This window comes from Poecilia reticulata, chromosome 3, assembly GCF_904066995.2.
Source record: "Poecilia reticulata chromosome 3, P_reticulata-male-v2, whole genome shotgun sequence".
NCBI classification, from domain to species: Eukaryota; Metazoa; Chordata; class Actinopteri; order Cyprinodontiformes; family Poeciliidae; genus Poecilia; species Poecilia reticulata.
Window position 1 is genome coordinate 26,997,620 of NC_088832.1, and position 15,338 is coordinate 27,012,957.

Below are 15,338 nucleotides of genomic sequence, written 5' to 3' on the forward strand. Positions count from 1 at the left end.
TTCTGGGAATGCGGAGCAGACCCGAACCAGAAGATGAACAACAACAGATCTTCGTAGTGCTAAGCCGTTCAGTGATTTATAAACTAACAACTGTATTTTTAAAGCAGCTTCAGAAGCTGCTGCCCCCGCAACCCGACCCCGGATAAGCGGAAGAAAATGGATGGATGGATGGATGGACGGATGTATTTTTAAAGTCTATTCTCTGAGCTACAAGGAAGCTGGTGTAAGGACATGATAATAGGGGTGATGTGCTTCATCTTCCTGGTTTTAGTCAGAACGTGAGCAGCAGTGTTCTGGATCAACTGCAGCTGTCTGATTTTTTTAGGCAGACCTGTGAAGACACTGTTGCGGTAATCAATGTGACTAAAGATAAACACATGGATGAGCTATTCCCGATTTTACTGGAACAATAGTCCTTTAAAGCTAGAAACAACAGGAGATGGCAGAGATGGTAACTGTCTTCATGTGTCTCTTAAGGTTCAGGTCTGAGTCCATCACTACATTTTGGGCTGCATGCTGACTCTTGATCATTTCTACTGAGGTCCAAAAATGATAACTTCAGTTTTGTTTCTGTTCAGCTGGAGAAAGTTATGGAAAATTATTACCCACATTTCCCCTTCTTAGCTTCGTTTTCCATGATCAAGATTACCCCACCACTTTCCATGACCCAGACACACTGAGTCCATCCAACTGGTAAAATTTACTGTTTGCATGCAGAGCGTTAATGCATGTCTCACTTAAGAATTTAATTTAAAAAAAATGTTTTTTTTCAGTAATTCAATACAAAGTTATGCTATGAACAGATTAAGAACAGCCAGAAAAAGCCATTGCTGGAGAAGAGGGCTGTTAAAACTATTCTATCCAAAAATAAAACTATTCAGTGGAACTTGAGTGGCAGAGAAATGGTTGGTTGAAAAAATGCAGAAGCCATAGGGAGAGCCAAAGCTTTGAATTTTGAGGATTGGTCAGCAAATCACATTCAACAATGGAGGAGATTGAAAAGGCATGGATATTGGCTGGAGTCAGTGCTTCAAGAGCCCACATTGCTTTTTACAAGCCACTCCTGAACCAGAGAAACACAAGCATCTTACCTGCCTACGGATAAAAGAACAAAAGGGTTGTTTCTCAGTGGTCCAAAGCCCTCGTTTCAGATTAAAGTAATTTTTAATCTGTTAATCAAAGTTCCGGTTTCTGACGGATGAGTGAGGAACAGAATTTAAGTCATTCAAGGTCCAGTGTGAACGTCTTCGTGTACACACTGATATTGCAGTGATGACAGCCATTCTATATATATAATGCAGCTCTTTATATTTCATTAATAAGAAATCCAGTTGATTGTGGTGGTGAAATGGGAGACTGTATTGTGAGATTTGTTCCCATTGTGAGTTTCCTGAAGGCTTCATTCCTCCCATCAGATTCTCCTTCCACAGGCCCACAAGGCTTCCTTCCTACCTGCAGAGCATTTCGGCAACCTGATTTAATATTTCGCATACAACAGCATCCTTTTTCAGCAGCTGTGTCTGTGTGTGTATAGCGCTTATCTACATATTGACTCGGTTTAAATCCACACCCTTGTCTGCCATAATAATTACACATCTCATAAAAGAAGGTGCTGAATGCTTCCTCCACCTGAGGCGGGCAGCCGCAGGAGTTGCCCACCGGCGCCCTGCAAACAGGCTGCGGGCGCTGCCTGGTATCCAAACAGCTCCAGCATTCACATAGAGCCATTACCTTCCACTGTGTAATGGCGTCTTTCTATTAGGTTTCAGCTGAAGAGAAAATGGCAACACAACAGCGACTAAATGTGTTACTCTCTAGCTGAGGAACAAGGCATTCGGAATAAGTCGAACATGTGATAAAGGGTGCTGAAGCTTGTTTGATGGGGAGAAACACATAATGTAATACTCTGGGCAATCCAGTGGTGCCTCCAAGGGAGGGCCAGGGGGGGCCATGCCCCCTCCCCTCGAAAAGTGTTGAACACCCCTCCAGAGAACCATGTTCAATTGATACAAAGACATTCAATCAAGACATATATTATATATATATATATATATATATATATATATATATATATATATATGAATAAATTAATACATTATATATAGAAAGATTTTTTCTTAGTTGTGCCACTCATACATTACATTTTTACTAGGCTGGTCTGCCCACCCCAATGAAAATACGATCTGCTAAACCCAAATTGACAGGCAAGTAGTAAGTAGTAAGAGGCCACATCCAGCTAGGCACAACTTCCCCAAAGTTCTGTCACTGGAGTCTGTTCATTAGTCTGACAATTACATAATTTATGCAGTCTAAAAAATACATGTGATCATGAATCAAAATCAGAATGAGAGGTTAGGTAACGCCGCATACCAGTTGGCACAAACACCAGTGGAGCATTTGATACAGCTAAAAATATTTGCCTTTATCTGTTCGTTCATATCTGATGATATTCAAGCGTCTGAATTCTGCTGAGATTATTTGTCAAAAACGCCTGAATTTTACAGCTAATTGGCCTCCCTAATTAGCACAGGATGTCTAATTCCCATTGCAGTCAGTGTGCTAAATGGTAAAGCTTTAGCGAGCGGATGCCACTCCTTCCAGTTGTAGAAGAAAGGCTCTCTGTGCAAGCCGAGCTACCACTGTACATTACACACTCAATGATCGATTCTAAATCTTAATTAGGGAAAGGACAAACAAGCAAAGAGGCTTAATGAACTGTGTACCTTGTCAAACAGCTGGATGATTATATTTATTGAAATATATGTTAAATTTAATGATCTGGGCAATTAGCTGCATACCCCCTGTGTAATCTCTGAGGGACAGAAAGGGGCCAGGGAGGCAAGCACGGGGGCCACAGACCTAATGGAAAGCAGCTGACAAATATTTGTCATCCCCAGAGTGCTGAAAAATGCATCAGATGATGTTGCGTTTCAAAATCAAGATGTCAGAGCGGTAATAATCCCTGGTGTGCTTCAGTCTCATGCAGCCAGTGTAACACAGCTCTTTTCTGCTCTCCCTCTGCTTGGCTGGGACCTCATTTTATTTAACGATCTGAGGTATTCTACAAAAACAATACAGAAACATAACAAAAGATTTCTAAAAGTGGGCTCAGTCGTCATTATCAGTGTCCCTTTTTCATGGCCATCCATTCCTAACTTTTTTTTTTTTCTAAATTGGTCAAATGGAAAGCGAGGGGGGAAAAAAATTAAGCTGAGCCGAAAAGTGCGACTTGGATTTAATATTTTATAATTGCCAAGGGACATTCTAAGATCAATGAATTTTTGCCCGGGACGCACATCAGAAAGAGATGTACTTCAGTCTTTTTAGGGAACATTGGTCTATTTAATTCCAGTGTCTGATGCATGAGAAATATGCCTTCCTTGGCCTCCTTCTTCTTCCCTGGGCGCTGCTGCAGGCAGACATTACCACTTTTAATGGGCCGCCATGAGAAGAGGCAAGTCAGCCAATAACCCATCCTCACTAATGGATCGCTTTGTTTGTTCTTTTTCATTGTTTTTTTCTGTAAAGCTAATTTTAGATGCTCTGTTTTCCTGTTAGAAGACAAAATCAGGGTATTGTTTTACAATATTTTGACAGAAACAAAGGAATAGTAATGAATAATTTTCAGAAAAAGGAGCAAAATACTAATTTACACAAGCCTCTTCATCTGTGATCTGTATCCGGCTGGTCAGATGTTTGGATGTGTACAACTCACTTACAATAAATTTGTCACGCGTTTTCTAAAAATGCTGCATTACTGCATAACATGAAACCTGAATAACCATAAAGTGATAACTTTGAAGACACCTGCTCCATCTTCACCACTGAGTCAGCCCCTTAACTGCTTGTTTGTTATACGACCCCCTGGGAAGTTGAATGCACATCAATCTGCCATGCCGCTACACTGATGAGTGGGAGTCGGCAGACGTTCAATATCTGTAGCGGAGCTAGCATGAAATAAAAGTAGTGCAACATGCAGCTAATTTCTGAGAATTTTCTCAAAGTCCTTTGCAAGGACAGCTTTTTGCTGGATATACAAGGATCTCTTCATTAAAACACTAAAAATTGCTTTAAAAAAAAAGTTATGGTGAAGACTGATAAGCTGAAAAACATAACAAATCAAGAGTTTAGAGAAGAGGAGCTACTCTTTATGTTATGACCTTTTATTTTTTTATTCCATATTACCCTTGATCCTCCATCATTGGCACTTCACCCCCTTTACAGATGAAAGATCTTTGCCAGGTGTTTATTTCTTTCTCCATTTATAAATCCAGACAGACAATGAAGGATGAATAAAGTATAAAGCTTAAAAAAACAAAAACATGTTTAATATAAGAAGTTTCTTGAATAAGCTGTAACAGAAAAAAAACCCTCCAGTCTCTCTAGGGCACCTCTGTGTAACCTTTAGCGGTTCCATGTTGACAACTTCATTAGCAGCTCTTGTGTTCCAAAATTTTCAAGTCATTTGGTAACGTTATCACAAGTTAAGAACCAGAAAGTGGCAGGCGAGGGGGGCTTGCATCCCTCCCAGAAGGAGAATATTTCAGCACTTAAAGAAAGGCAAAGCAGCGACTCAGGCGTTTTCTGAGCTTTTTCCTATGAGAAAGTGAAGGCGTAGGATGAGCAGAGATGGTTTGCACAGTGCGGTATAGCATAGTGAGGGGCCCACGACGTTAGGCTGTCCCCACGTCCCTGGCCAGCAGGCTAGCTAGAGAGCCAGCCATTACCGGTACGCCTCCAAAGGAAGCAAGGCAGAGGGGAAAAAATGCAGCAAATTTCATTCCTCAGAAATTTAATTATATCAAGATTAACAAGGGAGGTAATTAATTTCTTTAAGATGAGTATCTATTAATTGCCTGGGGCTCAACTTTGTTGTCAGAATCGTATATTTAACCATTATTCTAGGGCAAAGTTTTACAGGCAAAAATGAGGGGGTTCACTACTTTGCTGTGAATATAAATATATAAAACATTCTTATCTAAATAAAAAAGATTAGTGTTAATACTCCTATGTTAATGGACACACATATATGTATATATAGTTAAATTCAAAGTCATTCAAGAGAGAGCGGCACAAATGCATCAATTTTGCATCATTATTTAAAATCTTTAGGAACAGGTATCAGTTTACATGCAGTGCTTTGATTTGACTACTTGTGGATAACAGATATATTTTGATTATTGGACTGACTAGAAACTTAAACTCACCGTATTACTGAAAAAGCTCTTTAAAAGTGGAGACTTCAGTATGGAGTTCTTGAAAGAAACCAGGTGGAGCTATAATCCTTTAATACGTGAATCAGAATTTCCACTGAAGCATGAATAGCTAAAGTTGATCTTTTTCACCATGTTGAATACGACAATTAGTGAGGAATCCTGTCTTATCTTCCAATATGCACTTTTACCTTTATATGAAAAATTTGATTATCGACAAAATCATTGGCTGTGCTAAAGTTAGGTTAAGTAGTTAGCTGGTTGTTCTTGACCTTCTTGATGCTCTGTTTAAAAAAATAAATACACATGCTTTTGCTGTTTCTCGGGAATTAGTAATTAGTGTTATTAGTGGGAATCAAGCATCTGGGTCAACAAATTATTTTGTTTCTGAGTTTTAATACATTTTGAGATTGCTTTATAATCTTAAACCTTAATGCAACTCTGCTGCATTATCTAACTTTATTAAATAACAAAGATTTTCTTTTAAATGTGCAACAACCCATCATATAGTTTGACCAAATTATCTAGAGAAGAGGCAACAAAAGTAGTTCACACAAGTGAAGACTCAACCAATATATTCCTCTTCTCATGCGAGTGCTGTGGTTGAATTTTAATTGCTTTAAACTGCAGCGCAAAGAGCATAAAGCAGCTATGAGAACCACTTTGGTTTGCATTGAATAGGGGGAGTAAAAACTGGCAAAGTGCATTGTGTGAAAGCTCTAAGAAGACATGGCATATGGCCAAGAGACCCAAAAAGCTTTCTAACCACTCAATTCTGTCTGCTTTATGCCCACAGTGGATTTACTCAATTGCCTTAAGATGTGAAGTCAAACTAACATTATAAACATCTTGACATGATGAAACCGATAGCAGCCTCTATATGCCCTCTTTAATCTTATTTATGCAGTTTATACAGTGGAAAAGCCCACACAGCAATCTTTATGTTTTATTACATCCTGATATAAGTCAAGCTAAAGTCATAGCTATGCATTCTATCCTGAGTTATGTAAATAAATACATCCACGCTATAGCTAATAGACAGTAAATGTCAAGGCACCCCAAGAAATTAGCAAAGGCTTCCAAATGAAAAACAGCAACAGTGGAGCTCCACATTTCATAAAAAACTAAGTTTAGTTAGCCATCTTTTCCACCTCAAACAGGAGTAATTAGGTTCCCACGACACGGTAAATGAAAGCCGGACATCAGTGTTTCTTTACAACTTTTTAACCAAGTTCTAACCAGACTGCTGAGGGCAGAGCAGTGGACAGCGATGGAATGGAAGGGAAAAGATGGAGAGGAGGAGTCTGACTTTCCCTCTACCGCCACTCAGCTGGCTTGTTTCCTTCTTAACCAAACAGCCTGGTTGGCCCTGGTCCTCTGAGTCCTCGCAAACCCCCTCCCTCTAGCTCCGGAACCGTCCTACTCTCAGAGTTTCCTGTTTGTCTGGTTGAAGACCTGGCCGCTTTGCTCCCAAGCGGCACATTGCGAGGGACAAAGGAGGAGGGGCGGGCGAAGGAGAGAAGCACAAGACAGAAGGACAGAGGGGAGGTTGGCGGGGAGAAGGCAAAGGGAGAGACACTGAACACTCCCGAGTTGGGATTGATTTACTTCATTAACCAAGATTACAAGTTTAACTTACAAACCAGAGGTCAAAATTTCTCATTAACAAGGGGACCGTGGAGAACCTCGGGGCTTGGAGACCACTCTTATTACTGACTACACATTTCAATCTGTCTTTGATGTTCCATGTCTGCCTTTCTACCCCCACTTTCCCCCTCCTATTTTTTGGCAGCGAGGTTGATTTTAATTGTAGCTATAGAACAGAGCATAGTTTGCCTGTAAGCCAGCCTCCACATCTGTAGTGAGTGCAGCTTTAGTGATATTGGGTGCAGTCCATAGCTTGGGGCTAATTTTAATGGTGCCCCCCCCTCCCCTCCTTCTCCTTCCTCCTTCATTGGAGACTCAGATTGTTTTCCACGTGATTCCTGTTAATTTAGCTGGAGGAAAGGGCATCAGTTTTCCTTGTGCTTTTCCCCCCGCGCTCTCCCAATGCCTCTCACTCTATTGCCTCACTCCTTCTTTCTGATCTACAGCCTCAAAGAAAGAAGGTGAAATGAATTCAAATGGAAAAATAAGACTGTGCTCACTATTAAATCCCTCGCCTACCTTTGTCCCTAGCATTGCGCCTGGTCGAGACAGATAGGAGGAAGCTTACGTGGCTGTACAAACTGGGGCAATTTAGCTGGTATTGTTGCTTTTACGTCAACAAACAAAGCTCTTCCTTTGATGTGATAAATGGCCTAAGTGCCTGGATGATAACTCAAAGCTCATAAATGTGTCAAGGATATTTCAAAGCACTAGGCATGTTAAACACTGCAGGACATTGTGCATCAGGGTAGTTTTTACATCTCAGAACCTTTAATGCTGCCTAAGATGCGGAGAGGAGTTTCCATCTTACGTCCGTCTTACAAGCACTCAAAATACAAGCCACACAATTCAGATAAGATTCACCACACGGGAGAGGAGGAGATCACAAGATCTGAAAATCGATACGGGGGGAAATGAAACAGTGCAGCGTTCCAGTCATGTTAAATGTGTTAAAGGACAGAATTTAACGAGTGTGATACAGTAATCATTGTGGGTACAGATGTATTTGGCAAGCTTTCTCGCATCCGGAATACATTTTACGATATATGGCAAACACACCGCAGAATGTTCCTTTGGTTTGCCAAACACAAGAAAGCACATACTTACAGCTGGGCTCCAGAGAACATCAAAACATAACACTTGGTGGTGATAATCATAAGATCTTATTTGTGATATCTTTTCTTTTTACCAAAATATGAAAATGTAAAGGTAATTTTACAGCATTCACTCAAAACCCATCTTATTATTATGACTAGCTACACATCAGGTTTGAGCCCCTTTTGCCTTCAGATTCAACATGGTTTCTAAAATTTTCTTCAGAGTTTCTGGTTCTTAGCATGATAGCATTGTCCAGTTACTTTGAATTAGTTAGTGGCTCTTGCACAAAGTGAATCTCCTTTTCCCCAACAGGTCAACAGGGCCCTGTTGGGGAACTGTTGCAGAACTGACATCTGGTGACTGTGAAGGCAACTGGAGTTCAGTGAACTCATCATCATCATCATCATTATCAGCCACGTGATCATCAGCAGGATATTGCTTTATGATGCAATACCCCAGTGTAGCCATCATCAGATGAGTACACTGGGGTCAAAAAGGGATGAACATGGCCAGACACAAAACTCAGCATTGCTTGACTGGCACCACCAGCCCGAGCAATTGATGCAAATTAGACTCATGCTGTTTCCACCAAATTCTGTCCCCAGAATTTGGGGACAATTTTGGCCACATAAAACCATTTAGTTTTATGTTGCAGGTGAAATAAAACTCAGTGGACCAAATTTGGTGAGTCTGAGCAAATTATATCGGCGGGTTTTTGTTCTTAGCTGACAGGAGGGTCACCCAGTATCACTTTTTTCTGCTGTAACCAAACCATCTCAAACCGCAGTTGTCATAAGTGGTTATTTGAGTTACAGCTGCCTTAAATTTCTAACAAAAGAAACAAGGACATCACAGTATTTTCTGTGGGCCCATTCTTTAGAAAAAATGAGACATGTCCACCTCTCTTTCCATTCTGATGCTCAGTTCAACTCCAACAAATTGTCTTCACCGCATGTAGATGACTAAACTAACACTATTGTGTGAACAAACAGTTGAACGGGTTTACCTAATAAAGTGGTTTTCAGAACACCAACTACAAGAGGTTCTACTCACAGGCACTGTGGATGGAGGGTTATGGTATGGTTCCAGATGCTGGTGAATCATCAGAAAGCTCGCAATTAGGAAGGAGGCTTTTTAAAAACTCTTAACATGCCATGCTTGCTTTAATGACGGAGTAATATTTGAGAAAATATAGAAAATGGAGTGAATATAAATGAAAATTTTAACAGTGAATTCCCCAAATAAAAATGTAGAAGTATAATTAGAATATGCTTATTTACTAAAGGTTAGAGTTGGGTGGGTGAGACATGAAGGATTAGAACAAGTGTAGCAAAGTCAGCTACCAAGTTCATCACATTATGTTACAATGGAGATGGAAGCGGGTTTTATGGAAATGAATTTGAATCGCATTTACTTGATTTGATTATTCTTTATTGGAAAAATGGTTCCTTTGTGCTCTAAAATATCACTTGTTGTGACCTGGTAATATGCAAGTAAACGGGATTAAGCTGAGTTTCACCATGTACACCTATGTGACCCCCTGCCTGTGCAGTGACCCACCACTGGAACCACAGCAGGTCCTCCAGCAGCCTCAGCCATTGGCTCTTTGAAACTAATCTGCCCTGCGGAGTCCTGTAAGACCCCCTTTGTTACCTCCTGCAGACTGGATCAGGCTGGAGACGGACTTTCCAGTCTTGACAGGCTATCAGTTTCACAGCCCATGGCCATCCACATCCAGGCACAGTCCTGCAGAGCCACCCTCAAATTAAACATAGGGGGAAAGAGTGGGGGTAGAATGGTTGGGAAAAACTTATGGAGTAAAATGTCGTCACCTGAATTTCCTCGAAGTCGTAAAAAAAAAACAAAAAGAAGTGGTGTGAATATAATAAAAAAAATGGTAGGAGGATTTCAACAGGAGCTCTGCCTCTTAGTGAACAGAACAGGATCTCAACAAGACCATTATCTGACTCTTAATTTGAGCTCTGGCACAGCACTGAAGGGCTGCCTTTGTCTGGGATTAATGCGGAAAGCTCAGGATGCGATGTCAGAGGGAAATAATCAGCGTGGGCCCTTCATAACGTTGGCTGCTTGTGCTCCTGGCCAGGGCCCCCGGCTCATTTCTGTGGAGATGAAATCTATGACAAGCCCCTCAGTGAAGCTGAGAGCAGGCAACAGTCCAGTAACACCCACAGGCCTCCAGGCATCCTGTGACCCCCTTAGAAAAGTCACATTCACTTTGCTCTGGAGAAGGGAAAGAGAATGCCGCGGGGGCTTCCAGCCCATGTGAAATGAAGAAATGTGAGGAGGTGAAAACGAAGTGAAAATAAGTTAAGATTCCTCCTCCGCCCCCACTGCAATAACTCCAGAGGAGGGGCACTCTGATTTCACTTCATTATGCCTTCTAATTAAACGTGCATGGGACATTAAAAAAAGAAATAAACAACTCCTTAATGTATATTAATGCTTATGTTCTGTAACTGCGTTTAGGCGAGAGGTTTGGGAAAGCTTTTTTTCCCTCCTTTCTTTAAATGCAGCAGAAGGTCGCCGGCTAATACCCATCAGGGTAAAACATTCTGAAAGAGGTTGGCACTGCACTCAAGGACCAGAAGTAATGTTTTTATTTTGTTATTTATGCTTTTTTACCGGGTGCATTACTATGCTCCTCTGCAGCATGCTGCTGTTAAGCGAAGGATGCGAAGATGCAACTCGATAAGCAGGTTATTAAAATGACCAATTGACATTCAATATTCAGCCTTATTTTACATTCATCATATTTACGAAGAAATATGTGGAATTTAAATGTTTCTCCTGGTGCCTAAAGGTAAATGTGACTCGCTGCAGCAACTGTGCATAACTTCACCTAAACTCATGTGTTAGAGAAATGGGATACTTCAGTCACTGCTTATGATGCTTCAAACAGAAGACTTTTTTTTTTTAAACAACAGCTTAATTACAAACAGACTTGACACGTCACACTAAAGTATGTCAATGTGTTGCTTCTAAAAAGTACTTCCTGTAAGTCATTTAACTTTATTGTTACTAGGAATTTGTATTGTTCGCATTTAAATTCGGACCATAAGCGTCTGATGATAAACAGCTTAACACAAGACGCAACGATGTGGGAAAAAATAAATGAATAACTTTGAGCAAATTCAATTTAGTTACCAGGATTATCATGGCTTCGTTAAAATGTATTCAGATATGTAAACATCTTATAATGCGCTAAAGTTCTTAGAATAAGAGTGAGGGTAAAGTTTCCTTCACCGTGTTGGTACATTTGAATTAAAAAATACAAAAAAATCCCATCTTGCAATCCCTGTATTTGTGTATCATCTTATATGCCCTCAAACCTAATATTTTTTAACTAAACCTAAAATAAAGAACAATGACAACTGATGTATTTACAGACTGAAAATGATTAGTAAATACCTCATTGTTACTGTTGGAGTGTTTGACGTTTTATTTAACATTGACCAAGTTAAGTATTTGACTATATAGTAAATTGTGAGAAGGTTAGGGTCTTTTTATTATCAGAAAGTCACATTTTCTAAACATTTTTTTTTGTGAATGTAATATCTACAAGTTGATATAGTAAATATAATAACTTTGAACACACAATATGTTATTGTGCTAACACTTTGAACAGATATTTTGAGGTTAAACAGATAATTACCCATAAAATTATCATACCTTTTGGTGCTTTGGGTCCTCTTCCCAGTTAATGATAGATAAATAAAGATTCAATCATTTCGGCACCTTATGCAGCAATAAAATCATTTAGTCCTTGTAAAAATGTTCTCACAAATCTTTCACATTTCCTTTTAAGCCTGCAGTCAATTTTCCAAGGAAACTTCTTGCTTGGTTTTGTTGTGTAAACCATTCAAGAATTGTGAATATCCCCAGAGTGTGTTATTCGGACATCACGTCCACGTTTGTTCAACCAAATTATGAAGTTTGTGGTGCAGTCAAACCTTTGCAAATATCAATATATGAATGTGTGCACTTTTGTTAGTGTGATTAGGTGAATGTGGCTGAAGTCTGATATGCTTTGAGTGGCTGGTTTGACTGGAAAAGTAACTTTTGAAAGTGTAGAAGAAAAAGCCAAATAAGTTGTTGTTTTTTTTACATAATTGAAAAAAAACTAAGCTTGATTAAAAAGTTGCTTCTCAGTACAGATGCTAGTTAATATTATTTCAGCTATCCATCCGCTGATATAGCAAACGAACAAATAATTTAATCTTTAAATGCCTGTCATTAATAAGTGGGGTTAAATGTTGAGTAGGAAGTGGAATCACTCTATTACAAAATATTTCTATCATAAACCTGCAACAAACACAACTTACCCTTCAGCTCCCTTTTACCATTCATTCTTTACAAGCAGAGACTGGCGGTATCATAAACTGACTTCAGATTTTAAAAAACACTGTGCATCAACAACATCATTATTACTCCTCCTAAAAGCTGAGTTTAGATCTGGCGGCCGGTTGGTTGCACAAACCATATATTGTCACTGCATCACTACCTCAAAGTGTGAAGCCACCTTGACTCTGTACAAGGCAGCTGATGAGGGGCTGTGGGTATAGACCTGATTTTTACCCACTTCACTACATCAGTTCTTTTACAAAACACACTGTGATAACAAAAAGGAGCCATAATCCCATCTGGAAGTGTTTTGTGAAAGGGGCTTATGATTCAGGTCTTTGTTGTGTTGAAAAGTAAATATCTGCTAAAGCTTGAGACTCGGGACCGTGCAAAAAGTTTCATTGTTTGACATCAAACACCCATTTTTTGCTTATCCAAACTTGTCTCTTGGTTCTTTTTCCAGAAAACACACTTACAAAATTATGCTCTCATTATGTTGTCTGACTGCTTGGTTACTTTAACTCATAATTTTGAAAACTGTATCTAAATAGTTTAACCTTTATTTTATTGGAATGGAGAATTTATCAAAGTCAAAGGTGTTTTGGTGCCCTGTTCTCTTTAATGACGCTCATACCTTCTCTTTTGATGTGGTTCTTGTAATGGCTGGCGTCGAGTGACCGAGACCACATTTTGCCATGGTAACACATACACAAGCAAAACTTACAAGGTGAAACCAATACCAGCCGCACCATAATGATTAGCAGTGATTCCTGTTTGAACCTGAAACAATATGTGCAACTTTTTTTTTTTTTTTTAAAGTAAACAATATTATTTTCAGGAGTCAGAGAAGGTGAAATGGCTAAAAGGTCAAGGAATGCATCAGAAGTGCAATGTGCAGTAAATACTGATAAAAGTCCTCTGGTCCCATTAATACTCAACATGCTATAAACTGAAGTCTAAAAACTTTACTGACTTTGGTCTGAGATTTTACTAGCAATATTAAAGGAGATTCCGCATTTAAATCATAAATTATCACTGACACAAAAGTCAGCTTTAAATGTCGGTGGGACAAGATGTGCTGTTGAGCAATACCATACTGCATCAGAAAACATAATTTGCTATTGATCATGGAATGAAACAGACAGAAAATAGTAGCAGGCAAACTGCTATATTATTATTATTATTATTATTGTCAGTAAACAGCAGAACAAAAAAGGTGTTTTTATGCAGTAAGCAGTTGCAACTGCTGGCTGCCAAAAATGGTCTAATCAGTAACAACACCATACCATATTACTTCATTATTGATTCATTGTCTACAGAACAATATGACAACATAAAATAAGATTATTACCAGCTTTACCAATTAGATAATTTTGTGCATTCAAAGTTTTATCTGCAGGACACAACAACTATAAATTAAAGGGGAAAAAGTAAGCTGCTTTAGATTGAGACACTTGTGGTAAAGATCCTTGTGAAACCATTTAGTAGCAGCACCTAGAAAGACCATAAAACCCTTAATTTGTTCCAGTTCTTACCTCAGTCCCTGATGGTGTTGCCCCTGGTGAGTCCAGTTTGCGTTTTTTTCTAGGTCCAATAGCAGCTAGTGCTGTCAGATTTGCATCTCGCTGTCTCATCTGGGCCAGCTCTTGTTGTTGCATCTAGTGAAAACAGAACACAAATTCTATAAAGTCATGTTTTGTCCTGCATTACTCACAAGGTTCTCTATTCATTTATAAATGCAGCCTCATCCCAGAAGTAGTGACACTACCTGACCTTTTTCATATTTTAGTATTTTACAACAACAAAGTTTTTATGCATTTAGTTGAAATTTTTGCAACACAGTGAAACATGATTGTGAATTGGAAGAAAAAGAATACCTGGTTTTGAAAAACATTTACAAATAAAAATCAGAAATGTCTTAAGTGTGTCCAGTCTGTCTACCATATATAAAATCTGGTGCAACTGCAATTATCTTCAAAAGTGACCTAATCAGTAAATAGAGTCCTCCTGTGTGTAATTTACTCTCAGTATAAGCCCAACTCCTCTGTGGAGGCTGTGGAGAAGTTGACAGCGGGGTTAGGTTTTAAAAGAATATCCTAAAGCAAAGTTCAATCCATCATATAAAAATTGTTAATCAAAACTGTCAGTCTCCAAAACTTTACCATTCACCCAAAACGATAGGTCTTTCAAAGCCACGGATGTGCCGCTGAGGTGCAACAGCGCTGCAACCGTTTAGCTTTAATACATTTGACTAAAGGTACAGTTCAGGTGCTGCAGTTCCTATTTAAGCAGTAGATGGAATTACAGGTCATTTTCACCTTTCCTCAACAACTGGTAAAAGTGTCTAAAGAGGAAGTGCATTCCTAATACACCTAATAAGTACAAAGTTTGGCGTCATAAGAGTTACTTCTTAGCTTTTTATACAAGTCTGTCAAATATTGCGTTAACATATTTTGTGGGACGACTGTGGCACAATGTGTAGAGCAAACTAAAGGTAAATGGAACCAAACAGAATCACACAAGATAAGATCATAAGAAAAAAATACTGCACAGCTAATAAAATTGGCATATGACTAGGTTCCCCAGAATGTCTGGTTCATTGGAGCCAATTTGAATCCATAACTGAACTCTGATGTGGGCCAAAAAAGAAAAATCTAGTCTTCCTAAAAAACGTCTCGGTTTGTTAGAAGTGAACTTTGAAGCGGTTCAAATGCATATGTGGATGCAAGCAGACCGGAGATTGCTCCAAAAGCAGAAAGCGAACTATTATAGCGCAGGGCATTCTGGGTAAGTACCATCTAAACAAATATGAAAATCTCATTAATGTTAGCAGAGAAAATGGCTTGTGGTCTTTTAGCAAAGTCAAAAGAGAAATCCAACAACCGCTGATATCTGATTTTTGCTACTGCAAAATTTTTTGCAGAAGAAAAATTTTCTTTCTGAAAAGAAAGGAAATGTTGGTTCTTTGCAGAAGAATTTTTTTTCTGTTGCAAAGAAAAAAAAATTGGCTCCTGTCTT

At 39.1% G+C, this 15,338-nt stretch overlaps 1 protein-coding gene across 3 annotated transcripts in view; it reads right to left on the bottom strand.

Moving 5' to 3' along the window:
• LOC103462632 (transcription initiation factor TFIID subunit 4) overlaps nt 1-15,338 on the bottom strand; it is a 100,130-nt gene that overhangs the window by 17,370 nt on the left and 67,422 nt on the right. For all 3 annotated transcript variants that reach the window (XM_081605385.1, XM_081605384.1, XM_081605383.1), the window contains one exon: nt 13,856-13,978. In XM_081605385.1, coding sequence (XP_081461511.1) covers nt 13,856-13,978 — 123 coding nt within the window. The remainder of the gene's footprint in view (nt 1-13,855; nt 13,979-15,338) is intronic.